This window comes from Chlorocebus sabaeus, chromosome 4 (genome assembly GCF_047675955.1).
Source record: "Chlorocebus sabaeus isolate Y175 chromosome 4, mChlSab1.0.hap1, whole genome shotgun sequence".
In the NCBI taxonomy this organism is placed as follows: domain Eukaryota; kingdom Metazoa; phylum Chordata; class Mammalia; order Primates; family Cercopithecidae; genus Chlorocebus; species Chlorocebus sabaeus.
In genome coordinates, this window is record NC_132907.1 from 44,019,830 (window position 1) to 44,038,029 (window position 18,200).

The window sequence follows — 18,200 nt, forward strand, 5'->3', positions numbered from 1 at the left end:
TTCAAAGCAGAAAAAAATCTTTAAATGTGATTCTAACTTAGAAAAGAACTTTTTTGATTTGTAAGAAAACCCAAGTTCATTTCATGAATGGGATAGAGGGAAAATAGGCTGAAATGGAAGACAGTATTGTGCTGAAACTATAGGGGAAACAATATCCTGTCTTTAAGACTATGTATACTGATATTAATTTTCTGATTTAAGGGGAGCATACTAGATGTTTTTAGCTGCATTAAATTTTAGCTTGCAGAAGCTGGAGGAAATGAATCATAATGTCCAGAAGGAAGAATTCAGAGTAATAAGGGAGGGACGATCAGAGATAATAACGAACAAGAGGAATTTCATTACAAGAGCAGAGCTCAAAACTCAGTCTTCAGAGGTGTGCAGAGAAGAGGAGAGTATGCAAGAGATGATTTGCGAACAAAATGACATTTCTGCTACACATTTTAGAGTGCAGGCTGAGGAGTCTAAAAGGGGAAGACACACCTTCATATAAAAAAATGAAAGAACTAGAATGCTATTGACTCATTAGTCCATTCTCAGCCACCAGGCAACAAATATCTTGAATCTAGCAAGTGAAACCAAATCATTCATCACCCCCTTCCTAAATTATTGTGGTTAAATTCAAGCGATGGACTTCAGAATAGACTGTCATCTATATATGTAAAACATCACCGCTCCCCACCAAAACATGCAAACATATTCTTAATCTTAGAAATCAATTCGAGAAGGAAAAAGCTTCACAAAGATGGGTGCCTCCCTTAAGTACCTCTATTGCATTCAAACCCTAAAGAAAGTGTTTTCCATCTCTAGTCCCTAACATTTTTGAGTCCACCAGAGGCTATGGCTGGGGAAGCGGGTCCGGTGTTTTCCAAGTAAGGAAGGCTTGGACTCTCAGTAACTTTGCAGGCATGACACCAATATTCACATTGAACCTGCCATCCCTACACATGCATATTAGTTGCCATTTCAGCTATGATGGTGAGGAAAAAGGAAAAAAGAGAACAATAGAAATAGTGAATGGGAAGCTAAAACAGTAAAGTCCCTTGGCAAGAGATTAGAGGAGGGAGATCTGAGTTAAAAACAACAACAACAACAAACAAACAAACAAAAAACCTTTCCCGGAGAAGATCCATGTGAGATAAGACACAACTCTTGTTTTTCTCAGCAGAAGACTGCAAGCCATTATTACCACCGGCCAAATTATTACCCCTCTGTCAAGAATTAGACACAACAATCAAAGTAATCAACGGGCATGTCTAATGCACTGTAACATTTTCAATGCAAAGTTTGTTTTCTCTCTGCCCCCACGTTAGAGCCTGTAATTAACCCGTTATGTAGAACCAACCCAAACAAAAGCCTAATTGAGGCTGGCTTCCAGACTTGCGGCAGGTTTGGAGAGGGTGAAAGCAACTTGAGAGCTGGGGGGCATAGCCTCCACCTCACCCTATTGAGCCCGGAGGGGTATGCCACACGACACACGATTAGGGTACTTTAGCTTTCACATTTATTAAGAATTGTCAGGTACTGAAAACGGCATTACACTCGCGCATACAAATGAATGCAGTTTCCAGAGTCAAAGCATCATCCTGGGATGGGGGTAAAGGGAGGTGAGGGAACAGGGTGGAGACCCAAATCCTAATCCGACGCCAGCAAACGAAGAAGCACCAAGAAACCCAATTTCAGGCAGTGCCATTTATCTTTTCCAGGGTTCTGGCTCTAGCACTTGAACTATTGCTGGGGGCGGGGGGGAGTGGCGGGGAATAGTCTATCCCAGAGAGCATGCCCGTGACTCTGATAGCTGATGGGTTCAGCAAAGCACACGACCTGCTACCCCACCCCATAAAAGGTGGTTTCCCAACAGAATATATGCCGTGTTTCTCCCCATAGCCAGTCATCTTTCCCAAGATTTTTGAAATTGGACTTGGGGAAGGGACAAATCGGAGGTGGGAGAGGGGAGAAGAGGCAAGAAAATGCATACACTGACTGCTCTGGGAATTGCAGAGCATACTCTCTTCTCTGGGCCTGTTCCTTCTGCACAAATACAGCAGCATTTCTCAATCGGCTGACAGCCGCCACTGGTAAATAATGGTCATACCTCACTGGCTAGGCAGAAAGCCTCTCTTTTACCAAGAGCTTATATATTTGACATACAGGTCATTTCAACAATCCCAAGCAGGAGCCTTTGGTATAAATCACTTATTCTAAAAAAATAAAATAGTGACTCTGAATCAAAAGCCATTTTAAAGAAGACCATTTTCCTATTTGGGGTAGGAGGATGGGTGGGGTACGGCAAGGAAGAGATTGGGGGAAGGAAAGAGGGGTCAGGACAGAGAACAGCATCTCATTTTCACAAAACCAGTAGCATTATCATAGCTGAGAGCTAAAGGGTTTCCAACCAACTTTGATCCAACTATTGAAACCCAAACTTGCAAACTCAACCTTAACTACTTGCAATACAACATCACTCCTATTGTGTGTCAGTTTACTCCAATTCACATGCAATCCTTACTTTCAGACATTTGAATAGCTTGTTTGTAAACATAAAAGAGGGACCCTGGATCACTGTGTTTATTTATTTATCTATGCCAAATGTTTATTAGTGAAATAGTCCTGAAGATATAATTCTACATATGGCGCTTTGATTTCACATAATATTTAAGAAAAAGACAAAACACACAGAATTAGACATATAATTCAAAGACCACCATACAACCTTTATCTTTTTTTTTAACTTCAGCAAACAAAAAATGTCAAATGACATGAAAAGTGGCAAGTCTTCCGACAATAAATAATAAATTACTTTATAATTTTTGCAATGCAAGAGCAAACAAAAAAATTTTCCTTTTTTTCCTTTTTATTTCCATAGAGAGAAAAAACAGTCGTTTAAACCAATAACTATACACATCTTTGGGGGAAAAGTTCTTAGACAGACACAAGTCAAACACAATCCCGAGACGCTTGTGGCAAAATAGAGGTAACCTTGTTGCAATGCTTTATAAGTTGGTTTTTAAATCTGAATTCAAAAACCTTTAAAGTCGCTTCAGACTTCTTGATAAAGGATGGATCTCAAAAAAAGGGGGGAGGGGGCAAAGTAAAAAATAAACCAGCTACAGGATAGGCCAAGAGACCCAGGATTTCAACTAACCCCTTGTTAAAGTCAACTTAAAACATCGCAGACCAATGCAGCTCCACCTTTCTGAAAGGACTCTTTCAGCCAAGGAGGCCAGTCTCTCTTCCTGCGCTTTTGCTGGAGCTCCTGTTTGGCAAGGCAATGACAGCACCATTCAGATTAGGATGGACTAGAAAATTTTCTATTTTTGTTTTTCTCTAGATGTGCAGTGAAATGAAAATGCTTTTTTTGAGATCCTTGAATATAAATCCTTTACGTTTTAAAAACGTCTTTTTATTTTTCTCAGTACTTCTAAGATCATTGAATAGCATATACTGGGTTTTGCGTTTTGTTTGTTGTTCAATTCTAGTAAAATCCCATGATTGTCTTCACAGTGTTGCTACCATATCACCTTGTCATTAAAACAGACTTCGTGCATTTCATGGAGCATTCATTTCTTGATTCAGTTTTCATTGACTGGGTTGTTAAATACTTTCATTTCAGAGTTCAACATTATAATTTCCCACTTTCTCCAACAGGGAAAAAAAATACAGAATGAATGTTCCTCATGCCTCAATAGGACTGGCTACCATGCTGTTAGGTGTATCTGGAAGTTGAGAGGACATTGATGCTACTTCACTGCCAGTGGAATTGGAGCCCGGTCCTCCTTCTGAAAAATTGACCTGCATAGAAGGTTGAGAAATAAATAAAGGACGCTGGAATAGTATTCATAAAAAGATTATAAACTCATCATATTGTGTATGTAGAAATGTTTGTGTAGATAGATATGTAAAGATACCTACATAGATAACTGAATTTTAATAAGCTTAGAGAAAGCCTAGAGGAGAAAAACTTGAGAAGAAATCCTCTCGCTTTCCCATCTTCCAAAAGATCTCTGTTTTAACTGAAACTGAAATTCCAACATTATGTTACATTAAATTATTTAAGAACAAATGTGTTTCCCACTGTAAAATGGCATCACAACTCTACTATGCATGCTCAAGATAAAATTATCCTGCTGGCTACATGTTGCCCTAGGAGTAGGTGAGCTCTCAGTCTCTAGGCATCAAAGACTCTCTTCTTCAGTTGAAAAATCCGTTAACAGGCTCAGATCCTTTGACAGGAGATTGAGAGAAGGCTCCACAGAACAAAGATTAACTCCTCAGCAGGCTCATAGCTTGGGCATTCTTCCTTGTTGGTCCTCCTGCCTTTTGGCCTTTCTCTCTCTCTCTCTCTTTACATCAGGCTCTTCCTTCCAAAATGAGACCCATATATTATGACATCATCCCATTCTGATTCCTTCTTTTAACCCTAATATCTGACTCCTTCTTAAATATCTGACTCCTTCTTTAATCATAAACACATTGTACTGCTGTTGTAAACCTTCTCTAACCATGCACACCCCTGCCTCAGCTTCCCTTCCACAGCTCTCATCTGACACTAAAGTTTCAGAAAGTGCAAACATTTGGCTGCCCTCAACCCTCCGCTTAGCTTCTTTCTGTGATTCAGGTTTCGTTCAAATAACTCAACAGATTAATGGCCTTAAAATATTTATTTTTCCTAGTTCCAGAGCCTACATTTCTTTCTATAGTAAATTTTTCCAATATGAGATTAAGGGACTTCTAGCCTCTGTACCCACTTAGCATTTGCAAACACCAGCCTGGGGCCAAGCCCTTTTAACCACTTGCCTCTGGCCAATTACCTAACTGTTGACATTGAGAAAGCAAATACCCTTCAGGTAAATATGAGGGTAAAAAGCTAACCTCAACTAAAGGTTCATTTCCAAAAAAGGGAACAAGGTTTCGTGATACATCTTTACATTTTATGAAACAAGATTCTATAAGGCTGATTACTCTTCAAGAAAAAAAAAAATCATATATATATAAATACAGCATATTATGAAGGATATATATTTATTGTTCTTATTCATCTTGACCCCTTACGCCTTTTGTAGGCAAAAAGTGAATTAATTTTCTCTTCACTGGATGTGGAAAACATGTTAAGGCTTTCACAGATTAAACACTTTACTTCTGATTGGTAGAGCTCATGTCCCTTTTGCTATACATGGTACAAGGTGTGTGTCTCTATGACATTTGAACTCATACACTTGAAAACGTTTAAACGATTCTACATTTTAGATTAAGACATTCCCAGCAACGGATACCGTAACAAAAAGTATTGATCTATTTGAATAATCTTTATTGATATATTTGAAAACTGCACCCAGACATGTGGCTGGTGTTTATTGATAACGACACTGATTATGTATTATAGCATTGATTATGAACTACAATCACCTTGATTTGGGTCCTTATAGATCCCATTCTCTAGATGCTCAGGAAGGATAAACTTACTAATTGCTGATTGAAATGCCAAGACGATTTCCTGAAGTCCTGGACAACTCTAAAATTCTAAGATGTATGATTCTCCAACACTGTACATCTTCTGGCACATGCTACCTAGAGTTAGGTACCTTGAAATTAATCCTTCAAAGAAGTCCTGATTGAGAGCAAATTCAACCTATATGGTCAAATTATGCAGTCTCATTAAAAAAAAAAGATGCATAAGAGGTTCGTTTTCCTTGCATTTGTCTCCCTTCTCTTCATTACCCATCTCCTTGGTTTCTCCCCAACCCTGAGCCCAAGAAGGCACCCTCCCCACTGAATCTTTCAGTGTGTGACAGTTAAACCAGAGTCCCCTGTTGGGAATTCAGCCTCTTCCATCTGGGAGCTGACACTTACCAGTTGCTGAAAAGCAGGCTGATCTATGTCACTCTGCAAGGCGAAGTCGCTCAGTACTTTCCAAGGTGGCTGGTAACTTTGTACCTCCACTGGGTTAGCCTGTAAGCCACCGTCGTGTCTCTCTGGACTGGCAGCCACCATGGGAGTTCCTGTCATCCCCTGGATATTCTGTGAATAGGTCCCCCCCCCCACCAATCCCAACATGTTAATGAGCAAATTCCCTCCCTCCGTTGTCTGCACAGGCTAAGCAAATATACCCTGGTATTATCTTATCTATATAGTGGCCTTTATTGACTCAGTTAATCTGCTGTACCTATGGATATTAGCTAGAGTTCAGTTTTGCTTTATTGTGTTTTGTGTTTCTGCCTCTGTGGGCTGGACGATTAGGTCTGCATGGACCTTATTAAACCAAATTCTACTTTAACTTTCTTCTTCCCCCTTACCTTCACAGCTCAGCCCAATTCCTCCCCTCTGCCTTCTCAGGCCATAGCTTCCCAGAACTAGAAAGCTGAGGTAAGCAGGGTCTCCCTTTTGCCCTAGACAGGGTGGTTTTCTGGGCAGTTTCAGTAAGCTGCAGATTTTTTCCAAGTAGTTCTCCTCAAGGAAGAGCCAGCCCCCGACTCCATCGCCCCCAAAGCATTTGAGTCTGGTTCCTATTGTGCTATTATACACTAACCAACTCAGAAAGTACCCTGGCCCAGTCTTGGCCAACCTGCCAAGTTTAATGACAGCAGGTTTTATGGCATTTAAAAATAGGGCCAAAGCAGTAAAAGAAAAAAAAAGAAAGAAAGAAAAGAAACTCTAGCTTAACTTCACCAGGAGGCCTGCAGAGTGGGTGCTTCCGTGGGCCCAAGATAACAGTGGATACTGGTGCGAGTCTCTGTGGAGGCCTGGGTTTCACCTGGAGCAGAGGGTGCTCTGGGCATGCGGGTCACCTTGGGGGAACTCCTCAGCCTGAAGGCGCACTGTACCTTACTCAAAAGTACAGTGCGCCCTGGGGGCTCACAGGGCGACCTGCCCACGGAACCCCTGGATGTAGGTAGGAACCCAAGGTGTTAGTATCCCTCCCTCTTCTACTGTATGTGAGGAACTGACGATCTGAATGTTGGCAAAACCCGGGCCAAATCTCGTTGCCGCCTGCCCTCGGAGGGGAGGACGGCGTTTCTCGGGTTCGCAGGTACAGGCGAGGAGGAAGGGCATGAGCCCGCCCACAAGGTTGGGACCTGGCTGCCGCTCCCCTGGCGTACGAAGCCCCCAAGCTTCCCCCCCTCAGCTGGCGGCCGGAGCCGGGTAACCTCTCCCCCAAGCATGGGTGGGGGTGGGGATGAGGGACAGCCCCGGCCAAACTCCTGCCCAGGAGCAGGATAGAAAACCGCGCGCCGGCCAGACTGGGCACCAGGAACGCACCTCGCACGCCGCATCTACTTCCCCCTCGCATTCCCTACCTGGCCCCAGAGCCACTCACAGTTTTGTCATTGGGCTGCTGCTGCTGGAGTTGCTTCATCATGATGCTTCGCTTCTTGTCCTTGCACCGCTTGTTTTGAAACCAGACCCGGATCACACGGGGACTGAGGCCCGTCATCTCTACCAGTTGCTCCTTCATGAGCGCATCTGGCCGCGGGTTTGCGGCATAGCAGGTCCGCAAGGTGTGCAGCTGCTTCTCGTTCAGCACAGTCCGCACGCGGGTGGTCTTCTCCGGCTGCTTGTGGACATGGGGCCGCAAGGCCGGCTGCCTGGCGGAGATGGGCTCCGCTGCGGGGCAAGGAGCGCCATGAGCGCTGGGCTGGCAGCTCGCTCGCCCGCCCGCCCTCGCTCGCTCGCCCGCCCGCGCTAGCTCGCTCGCCTGCCCGCCCGCCCGCTCGCTTGCTCGCCCGCCTGAGACACTCCAGGACAATGGCTAGTGTTTGCAGCCTCAGCACACAAAGCAGGGGGCGGCAGAGGTGGAGCGAAGAGGGTGAAAGGGAGAATAAAATCTTCCTCTCTAATCTGCAGAGGTCAATGCTGAGTAATCCCGGGCCGGAATGCAGCACCCGCCCCTCCTCGTGTCAACAAAGTGTTAGCCAAGGGAAGCAGGTTTAAAATCTGTCCCCCTGTTCGCAGCAGGCATGGCATTTTTCAGCACTGTTTCTCCTCCTTTCTCACGTTTCCTTGTGCCCAGACTGGGTCCCAGTTACATTGATTACCACCCTCTCCAGGCTCAGAATTTTCTCTTGGGCCAAGGCCACAGAGGGTACAAGGAAGAACGCAGAGCACTTCAGTGACAGCCATAAATACTACACAAGCAGGGATTTCTGCAAGGGGAAGGCTGAGAACTCTGCCAGAAGGCCTTGAACTTCAGTCCGAGAGGACAATCATGTCAAGGGGCTGAAGACTTTCGCTATTTCTGCCGTATCCCCAATCCTTGCTCTTCCTTCGTATTAAATCTAAAGTAATACATGGATGTTCCTGAGATGGGCAGACCCCAAGCAGTAGAAAACGGAAACTCTGTTGAGCTGCCTAGGCTCTAGATAAACGGTGGCTGGGATATGTCCCCCGCCTCCCTCCCGGTATTTTAGCTTCCTCTGCGTTTCCCGGCAAGCAGAGTGCAGGCTCCACTGAACAGGAGCACCACCCCTGGCCTTGCCCCGGTGCACACTAGTCACAAATTCCCCTGAACAGAATTCTTAGAGCTGCCAGAAGGCAGAAGGGCAAGGGAGCGCTATAGTTTCCTCACCTTCAGTGTTTAGTGGGAATTTAAACTTTAAAACTGCAAAGGAGTCGATCTACTCATGACAGAAAGTCAGGTTTGGAAACACTGTCCACCTTCTTACCCACGACTTTGGTCCTGACCAACCTTACCGGGTTTCCACTCCTCTTCCTTGGGAATGAGTCCTCTTATCTATATGATACACATCCTGCACCTTCTACAACCCCCTAGTGTCAGGCCAAGACCTATGGGGTCAATTTAGAGCTACAACCATGGGCCTGAAGATGAAATTCTCACCAAATCATATAGAATGAATGATTTAAAGAAACAGGCTCCCTTTAAAAGGCAATTACTGCAGATTAGCTTGTTGACAGTTTTAAATTATAGCTCTGTGCAATGGCCTGCAGTTTTTAAAATTGTATCTTTTCAGTCTTGGTCTCTCACAAAAAGATAAAAAATTTAAAAAATTTTTCGACCGTGAAGCAACTCACAAGGAAAAAGGATTTGGGAGACTAAATGACTTCAGGCCACCTAAGCTTCCTTCATTGGGTTAAAGGATGAAGCTCCAGGGACCCGGGGCTCCGCCCCTTTAATTAGGCAGCAGGAGAATACCTGGCTGAGAGCTGAAGCCCGTTTTCAGCAAGCCAAGGTTTGGAGACCAAAGCGAACTGGAAGTAATGTTTGGGCGTGTGTATACACGTGTACACAAGTGGTGTACATTTATGTGTAACCATATAGACACACAGACGGTGTAGGTGTGCTCGGGGAATCAAGCGAGACAGCGCACTGAACCTTGCTGCAAAGGAGCAGAGCACAGCGCAAGCAAATTGCATACAAAACACTTCATTTAACTGCAGGCAAACACTACCACCACTCCTGTAGCTACCATGGTGGTTGTTGGCCACCGGCACACAGGCTGGCTTAACCTGGCGCCTGCCTACCCGAGCCGGGCAGAGGAGTACCTGCCATTTGCAGTGGCCGCGCTGGATGCAGGGGACTAAGCGGGTCGCCAGCGCCCAGACTGGCTCTCTCCACCACATCGTGGTCTGCTCGGCAGAAGAGACCGTCCTCCCGAAGCGCAAATTCGTCCCCAGGGATGAGCTGGCGGCTGCAGGCCACACAGCGGAAACACTCGATGTGATACACCTTGGAGCGGGCACGCATCACGAAGTCGTTCTTGCTGAAGCCGATGCTGCACTTGGCGCATTTGATCCCGTACAACCTGTGCGGGGCGGGGTGGGGGGAGGCCCAGAGCGGGGAGAGAAGCACAGGAAGAGGGGGTCACTTCAGGCGGGCACTTCCCTGGCCCAAGATCCCGGGCAAGACGCCCCAAGTAAACAACATTTCCAAACAGAAGTTGGGAACAGAAGGACAGAAATGAAACCCTGCTCTCTCCCTCCCTGTCTCTCTTCTTTCCCCCATCTCTCTTTTCCCCTTCCTCCCTCCTCCCTTTTACTCCCGTTTCCTTTCCGATGAACCTCTGTCTTAGGCGGTAACTCTTAGTTCAAAACACCTAGCCTGTACCACAGAAAATGTACTGGATTCCAGACTCGGGCTGCTGCTCTAGCCATCAGTCCCAGGTTGATCTTGCAGATCTTGGCAGGAAGGAAGCCAGAAAGACTCTGGTGGCCACCAACAGCCACACTTTCACTTCCCTATCCCCCAAATTCTGCTGCTAGAAATGTCTAAAACCGCAACACAAAGTCCTCCTTCCAAGAAAAAGGAGGTAGGAGAAGGGGATTGTCACCCCACTTGGTTTGCAAACATTCACAAATAAACAAGCAGAATAACAAAATGAAACCTCTGAGCGTTTCCACATCTCCTTTTGCACAAGCACTTTCCAGTCTTTCTCCAACTATAGACTTTCTTCAGGCAGCAATGTTAACAGAACATGTCCTCTTCATTCTTCCTTGTATTATTATTTTTTTAAAAATCTGTGTCTGTTCCCTCAATCTTTTTCAAGTTGTTGAATCATCTACCTCTACTTCAATTTTCTTGAAAACCATGACCAGACTGAAAAAATGCAAAGACCCACTTCTCAGGTCTTTCTCACTGCTGGCCTTTCCTTACCAAGGGACAATCTTTACAGGTTCCATCTAGGCTGCACTTCCCTGGCCCCTTCTCCATCTTTCAGGAATAACAGAAGCTGGGGCATTCCTACAAACAGAAAGAATGGAAGAGAGAGGACAAGATCCACATAACAGGAGGACGCATACTGCTTCTCCAAGGAGAGATGTGGAAATCTAACTGTTCAATCTGTTCTGCTTTTACAACTACAAGATTACACACACATACACACACACACACACACACAGAGAGAGAGAGTTGAGAGAGAGTGGAGAGAAGGTAAAAATGATTAGGTCCTTCTACAAATGTGTATATCCAGAAGTAGGCACATGCAAACCTGTGTGCAATTGAGCAAAATACTATTTCCACAGGAGTAAAGATACTCCTGAAGTGGACTCTCCTTCTCTAGAATCTTGCGTTTACACACCAATCTAGTAAACCATGAAAACGCTCATTTGTCAGAGGTTAGAAGGTGGATTCAAAAGTTTTTCCTCCCTCCGCCTACTCAATGTGAGATCTTCCATTTCATAGGGTGAAGACTTGACTTTGGCGGTGACCACACAATTTAGAAAATCCCTCCCCCTTCCTGTACCCCGACTTCCCTTACTTCCTTTCACTTCCTCTCTAAAGTATTAACCTCCCCCAACCAGGTTAATTTTATCTACCAAGATTATCCTCTCCGTGTCATGATTTATAAAAAAGAAGAAAAAAATGCTGGATACTAAGTGAGCAGGAGCAAACTGTGACTGTATATTAAATCTTAATTAAACTTTAATAAAAAGTTCTCAAGCTTCAGAAACCATTTGCCTTACAAAAGCTAATTAATTACTTGTTAATAGCCACCAGACATTTAAAAAGTGATATTTTGCTATTTAACATAATAATGATGGTGATATCTCTTCTGTTTGTTAATAAAACACATATAATTTTCTTTGGAGACTCTACTGGCTTTCTAAGGCAGAAAACAAAGTTTCTGATATATACACACAAGTCAGAGAAAACTTGATATTAGCAAAGCCTGATGCAGAATAAATTGGAGAGGAAAAAAAAAAACCTCTCCAAAACAACAAAACCAAACTCAGAAAGTTCCTATGTGGTTTCAGTCTTGTCAATTTGGACAATTCGCTCATTTTATCAGTTACCAGATTTTAATGTGAGAAAGGAAGCTGTTCAATTATCTAAATATACCAATTGTTCGTAGACAGATGATGGGCAATTTGATCTGCTCTAATTCATCAGCTCAGATAAGATAAGAAAGAAGAGACAGTTAGATGTCACCAAAGGGTTAATATTTAAAAAGATTAAGTTTCCGGTGTTTTCTGCAAGGAATATTTAGGTTGGTTTTAAATTTTTCTCAGAAGGAAGTCTTACCCAAAAAATAAAAGGAGCAATACCTGTACTCGCTCTTTCAAAGTACATTTGTAAATATGCTTCGGTCAAACTTTTATTTCACCTATTGCATTGATGTCACCAAAAAAATTTGTAAGTTACTAATTTTAAAAAGGACTAAAACAAACAGAACACTGCACTATACAATAAAAGTCGACCCTATTTTAAAGTTAAAGACCCAAACTTCTCCATCTTTTAAAAATTTTGTTTTGTAAGGGGGAGAGTGAAAGACGAAAATAATTTGTGCATCATAAATTCCAAGAGTAATTAAACAAGCCTCAATACCCCAGAATTATGAATACTACTGTTAAGGGTTTTTGTTTTTCTCCACTAAAAAATCAAATGAACAGCATAGCTTGATTTTTGTAACACATGTACAGGGTAACTTTGGCTTGCATGACTCCACAGAGGCAAACTTCACAAAAAGACAAAGCCACACCAAATAATACATAAAGAGTGGGGAGAGTAAGGGAAATCTCACAAAATTAAGGAAGAATTGTAAATGCCATACCTGATATAATCTCTTTTACAGTAGGTTTTCCCATCCCTAACAAAGCATGTACAGCTCTCGTCCAAATACTGATTACACTCCGCACATTTCAAACATGCCGCATGCCATTCCAAATCCGGAGAAACCCTCAGAATATACTGATCGTGAATCTGATTGCCGCAACCAACACATAGGGAAATCAGACGTTTTTCTGAAATGAAAATAAATACATGATTGACTAAGCGTTTACTTCCTACAGAGATAAACACACTTTTAGTGTCGTTCTCTGTTCTCTTATAGGGCGTACTCTGTGAGGTTTTTTTTGTTTTGTTTTGTTTTGTTGTTTTTTTTTTTTTTTTTAAAGAGTATTGCACTTTGGGATGGTAATTGAAGTGTGCCATCAAAACCTTAACTCATTTTTAAAGGAGGTGGAATGTATGTAAAATGCAGATTGGAATAGTCTACATTTGTACGCCTAGCACGCAATCAAACCCGCTCATTTTGTATTTCTTTTTATCCCCCTCCTTCCTCTTTGCTATAATCATTGGGAAAGATTATGGATAAGTCAAGTCAAAGAAAAGGTTTTGACTAGAAGCGTTAAGTGAATGCAGGGATGTCTATATTTTCCATGAAGCACGCTCTTAAATAGCACATAGGACTGGATATTGTTAGCAAGAGCAGGCATAAATACAGTTGTCACTCTTTTGCAAGTCTAATGCTAATTCACATCTCTGGGTAGTGACTGTGCAGGCAAACCTTTGCAACATAATAACCTTCTCGGAGAGCTCAGGATTCCCCAGGAGGAAATCACCGCTTAGCACCAAAAAGCTAGGGTTTTGGAGGGTACACAGGCGAATTCAAACACAAGGTACGATCAGTTTCCCGAAGATAAGAACCGACAGTAAGCATGCAGGCGCGGCGGCAACAAGAAAAAGCCACCTTTTCTCTTTCTCCAGGCAATGACTCCAACTCCAAAGAGCCCTTGGCACCTCAGCCGGTGCCTGAGAAAGAACCCCGCACAAGAACAGCACACCGAGCCCCACAAGGTAAAATAGCCTCTTACTTTTTGGTGGATCTCCCATGTCTCCCATATCTGTAAGAGGGAGTAATGTCCACAGTGAAATGGTGGTTGTACAGTTGGTGAACAGCCCACAGAGAGGATGCTGGAGCTGTGGCTAAGTGGGAAATAGTGGCCCCTGGGGTTGCCAAAGCTGAAAGAGCCGCTGCTCGGCTGCGCAGCGCCCTCGCGGATCTGGGAGTCCAATTTAAGCCGGCGGAGTTGGTAGAGCGGAGGCGCTGCGGCGGCTGCGGACTCGGCGCGGCTCGGGCACCTCTCTTCCTTATCTCTTACTCAAACTTCTCTGCTCCAACTCAGCTCCATCGCCATTGGTCTGACGCAGCGCGCGGGGACGTCAGGCGAGCGCCGCGCCCATTGGCTGCAGGGCGCGCGGCGCAGCTGTTCTGATTATCATATTTCAGTCTCGCAGCCGCTGTGCGCCACTGACCGCTCGGCGAGCTCGCGGGAGAGGATTAGGGCTCCCGAGGCAACTTGCTCCGGGCTCAGCCCGTTCTCCCCCGATGCTCGGGCTGCCGGGCTGTTCTGGCTCTGGCCTCCCTCTCCTTCACCTCCTCTTCCTTCTGCCCCCTCCCGCGTTCCTTCCCGGCCGTGCCGTCTGCGCCCTCGCCTCCTGTCGCGCTACTCCTCCGCCCTCCGCTCCTGGGGTCCCCGCAGTCCGAATGGCAGCGTTGCGCGCGGGGCTCACTTTCTGCCGCTCGTGGCGAGTGGCTGGTGGGTAGGTCTACCTGTTGACGAGGTCCCTCCCGGGCTCTAGGAAACGGGGGGAACTTGGAGCAGGGCCCTTATCTTGGTTTGGTCCCACGCCGTGGCGCACATCCCCGGGGCCTAGGCCGCCTTGGCTGCTCGGGAGGGGGAGTTCCCTCCAGAACTGGCTGCGCTCGGCGCGCTAGGGGAAGAAGAATTGGAGATAGGATGATTAAACCCAGAGGAACTGTTTCGTGACTGCTACACCGTAACTCCGTCTTCCCCGACCTCAGATATCTAAAAACGTGGGGTGGGAGGAAAAGCGCTTCTTGCTGTTGCGGACAATCAGGTTGGAACGCACGGGTAAAATGAAGTTGACTCCGCGGACTTTTTGTCTTTCAGACCCGCGAGGTCTGCTTTTCAGTTTAAACTCTAGAATTGGAAGTTCACTAACCCTAAGCCAAAGAGCGAAATGATCTTTCAGTAGTCTAAAGTTTGTAAGGTTTTTATATACTGTCCAATTCCTCTCTCTGTTGGTCTCCTGCCCTTTGTTTTTAAGCAAACTTGTGCAGCTAGCTGTGGTGTTTTGATAATTATAAGGACAAGTCTCCATGACTGGAGATTTTTAAACAATGCATTAGTATAAGGGCGCGAGTAGGGAGGGATTTATTACAGAACAGTGGAAGATCTATTTCACGTCCCTAGGCATTGATATATAATAATTTTCTCTCAGGAAACTACTTGGAGAGAGAAGGTTGTTGGGTGCAACTCGCCGGTAACCTTTTTCAATCATTCTTACGTGTTCCCATCATCTCTTACAGTCTGCCAAAGACAAAGTCACAGGAAGGCCACGAAGAACCCCCGCGCTTCCCCCAAAGCTTCTAAAAAGCCGTTTCTTATCTAATGGGACTGCCAGTTTTATCTAAAAAGGCTTACAGACACAAACCATAGTAGGCTTAATTTCGGTGTCTTGTTGCCGTGAGAAGACCCGGTGTGTTAGGAAACTCCTTTCTTTGTATCTTTCGCAAAATCTAACCCTTGATAAGAGCTGTAAGTCCTGGCCGGTCGCATTGGCTGAGCTTGAACGGGTAATGCCTCTCCAAAGCAGAAAGGGAATTTAAGATGCAAAAGTTTCCTCTTGACCTAACTGAGGCTTGCTTCCCCAGGAACTCGTTTTGATTTGTTTTGCTTTTTCTCAAGGAGGATTTCAAATTGGATCTCTCTTCCCTTCCATTTTTATTATAGGTTATTTTGTAGCGCGTGTATGAAAGTGAAAGTTGAATAGACCTGATAAGTTTACCAGTTTTGTGTGTGTGTGTGTGTGTGTGTGTGTCTGTTTCTAGTCTCTGGTATTAAATGTATGGAGCCTTTTGTCAAGCTGTTTTTGCAAAGCTGATGCTGATCATCTCAACACGAAGCAAATCTTCCCAGTATTCGGGCGTGTTTCCCATATAGATAAACATGTTGACCCTAGTAAAAAAAGATAACCACCACAATGCCAGAAAATGGAGAGTTTTACCCAGTCATATTCTATCATGCCACGTTTATAAGTTGGAATTAAACACCAGAAGCTACCAGAAGCCTGATGACTTACATTTGAGATCCACAAAGCACCCTCACTATCCATCTTCCTTCAAACCAGCCCCCACCTCCCACACGTAGTGTGGTATTTTTAACTCCCTAAACCAATAAGCTATTGCATTACAAAGAATTATTGCAGATGATAGCAATTCCAAGTAGAAAAACTGGCATGTGGCTTGGGGGAAACCTTTAGTAACAGGCAATTTCACCTTAATGGTGAAGACAACATTTTCCTCTTTTCATTCTGCACCATTGTTGTAAACAAGTATTTTCTTAGTAAGTTCCTAAACTGATAGAAGCAAGACGCATGGTGAAGATACCCGCATTAAAAGGAGACGTTTGAGGGACCCCCACCATGATGGACATGCTCTGAAGTTCAGTGCATGTATCATGATACATTTTACATTAAAATCCAAGTTAGAATAGCAGGCTTTGTAGTTTTACCTCACCTTGAAGTTCTAAATTGATCATGGACTATTCTCATTTCCTCAGCTGATTGCTGCATGTGGATTTAGTACATCAAATATATCTGTAAAATTTTGTTTTCTAGAGAATACATAAAACTGATTAGCAATTTTTCCTTAATACTTGATTACAGGAGCGACCTCTTGTGTTCAAAGGGAGGATTAGACCCTGTCCTCTCAAAAATGGACTCGTTTTGACCTTTGTATATTGTTAGGTCGAAAATATATCCTTGAAAACGGCAATAGTGTGAATCTCTGGTTTGAGTTCCTTTACTGAGAAAAAGAGGAGTATGAGTAGTTATTAAGTATAGTCCCCATCACCTCCAGGCTGCCTCAATATATCCGACAGTGTCTTTCAATATAAAAGGGATACTGAAACGTAAGTTCCTCTGGCGTCTGTGGCATCTGCCCATGTGCACTCGTATACAACTTCCAAAATGTGGCTGTTAACACTCAACCTCCTGGTGGGCTCTTAGACCTGTGTTTTTGTATACTGTTGCTTTCTCTGCTTTAATTACAATTTAAACATTCCACATCAAAGTTAATGTCAGATACAGATTCCTGAACAAACATCATGCTCCCAAGCTACCTTCAAAAATCTGAATAGGTTTTAATTCCAACTGAAAGGTAAAATTACACGTTTAGCATTTATTGATCTCCCAATAACCTCTGGCAGATACAAATGAATTTTAAGTTGGTTCTTTGCGAAGTCACAAACAGACAGCTTATTCCTTCTCATTTAACCAAGATTGGGAAGGGAAGAGGGGCTTTGATCAGCTTTCCAATGAAGGTGTAAATTTGGGAATTTGTTCCCAGGGAGATGATGCTATATGTTTAGCTCACATCAGAATCAGGTTTGAAAGAGTAGAATAACAGTTACACTGCTAGTTTCACTGAGTAAGGTATTCAGATGAAAATATATATATACCTGAAGGGTTTATATTTTCTGATGTCCACAATCGTATATAGTTTGGGGGCCAAAGTGAAACAGGAACATTTTATTTACCTCTAAAAATGGATATTGAGTAGATGCATATGTATCCCTTTTCCCGTTTTTATCTTTTAAGTGTAGTCTTTAGTCATGTAGAATAAGGCTATATAAGCCCTCAGTATCTTTAATCATGTCCAAGGGTCAGATAAAATTATGTGCGTTTTAATGGAGTTAGGATTAACTATATTCCACCGGGAACGGGGTGTGGGTGTTGAGAACCAATTTGCCTCTCTTCCCGTTGGTGGTGGTGGCTTATTGAGGAAAAATCAAGAGAATCTGTGCTCTAATTTTGGAGAAAAGGAAGAGATACCACTGGGTATGAAATGATTATCTCTTTTTCTTTCCTTTTACTTAAAAAAATACTAAGCAATGAAAATAAAGGCAGTTGTTAACAACAACAACAAACCTTTAGTTGTGATTCTTATTTTGATGCCTAGGACTCCTGCTGCGATTGTGGTTTTGTTGAGTGTCAGTTGCTTTATTAACCAGTTAAAACAGTCTGGGTGAATTAGCAAGAATTTTCTTTGCACACAGAGCTTCCTAGCCTTACTTTCTGGGTTCAGGTAGTTGTTTCTGACACTAGCGTTCCTGGTATTTCTTGGCAGATGACAGGCCAGAAGGCACTGTTGTTGTGCGGTCTGTTGCTCGGTTCTCAGCCGAGATAGAATTTCATGCTCCCGGCATCGCATCGGGGCAGCTGCGAAGCCACAAACCTCAGTTCAGTCCTGAGCCTGCGATGGTCTGCAGCTGATTGCAGGGAGTTCGGCCGAGCGAGGACGGAAATTTGGATTCTCCCTTTAAAATTGTGCTTCTGAAAGTATTTGCTATGACTTATCAAAAGGGGCGAGCAGTGTCAAGTGAAACCTTTTTCTTGTTTCCCCCTGCCCCCTAGAACTCCTAAGTGACCACGAAAGACAATT

The 18,200-nt window shown here is 43.9% G+C and overlaps 1 protein-coding gene across 2 annotated transcripts; it reads right to left on the reverse strand.

Moving 5' to 3' along the window:
- Positions 1-1,487: 1,487 nt before the first annotated feature.
- ISL1 (ISL LIM homeobox 1) lies at positions 1,488-13,841 on the reverse strand. Of its 2 annotated transcripts, XM_007972107.3 has the most exons (6): positions 13,546-13,837; positions 12,504-12,693; positions 9,499-9,758; positions 7,316-7,602; positions 5,851-6,018; positions 1,491-3,792 (listed from the first exon to the last, which is right to left on the reverse strand). In XM_007972107.3, the coding sequence occupies exons 1-6, from the start codon at positions 13,571-13,573 to the stop codon at positions 3,676-3,678; spliced, it is 1,050 nt and encodes a 349-aa protein (XP_007970298.1). In that variant the 5' UTR covers positions 13,574-13,837; the 3' UTR covers positions 1,491-3,675. The 2 variants fall into 2 exon arrangements, with proteins under 2 accessions (XP_007970306.1, XP_007970298.1); XM_007972115.3 differs by lacking the exon at positions 5,851-6,018 and having other exon boundaries at positions 1,488-3,792; positions 13,546-13,841.
- Positions 13,842-18,200: the final 4,359 nt, after the last annotated feature.

Coding starts and splice junctions, on each gene's coding strand:
- ISL1 (XM_007972107.3), bottom strand. CDS start 13,573: ATGGGAGACATGGGAGATCCACCAAAAA. Junction 12,694..13,545: donor CATGGGAGATCCACCAAAAA/GTAAGAGGCTAT, acceptor TTTTCATTTCAG/AAAAACGTCTGATTTCCCTA. Junction 3,793..5,850: donor AGCCTGCTTTTCAGCAACTG/GTAAGTGTCAGC, acceptor CCTTCTATGCAG/GTCAATTTTTCAGAAGGAGG.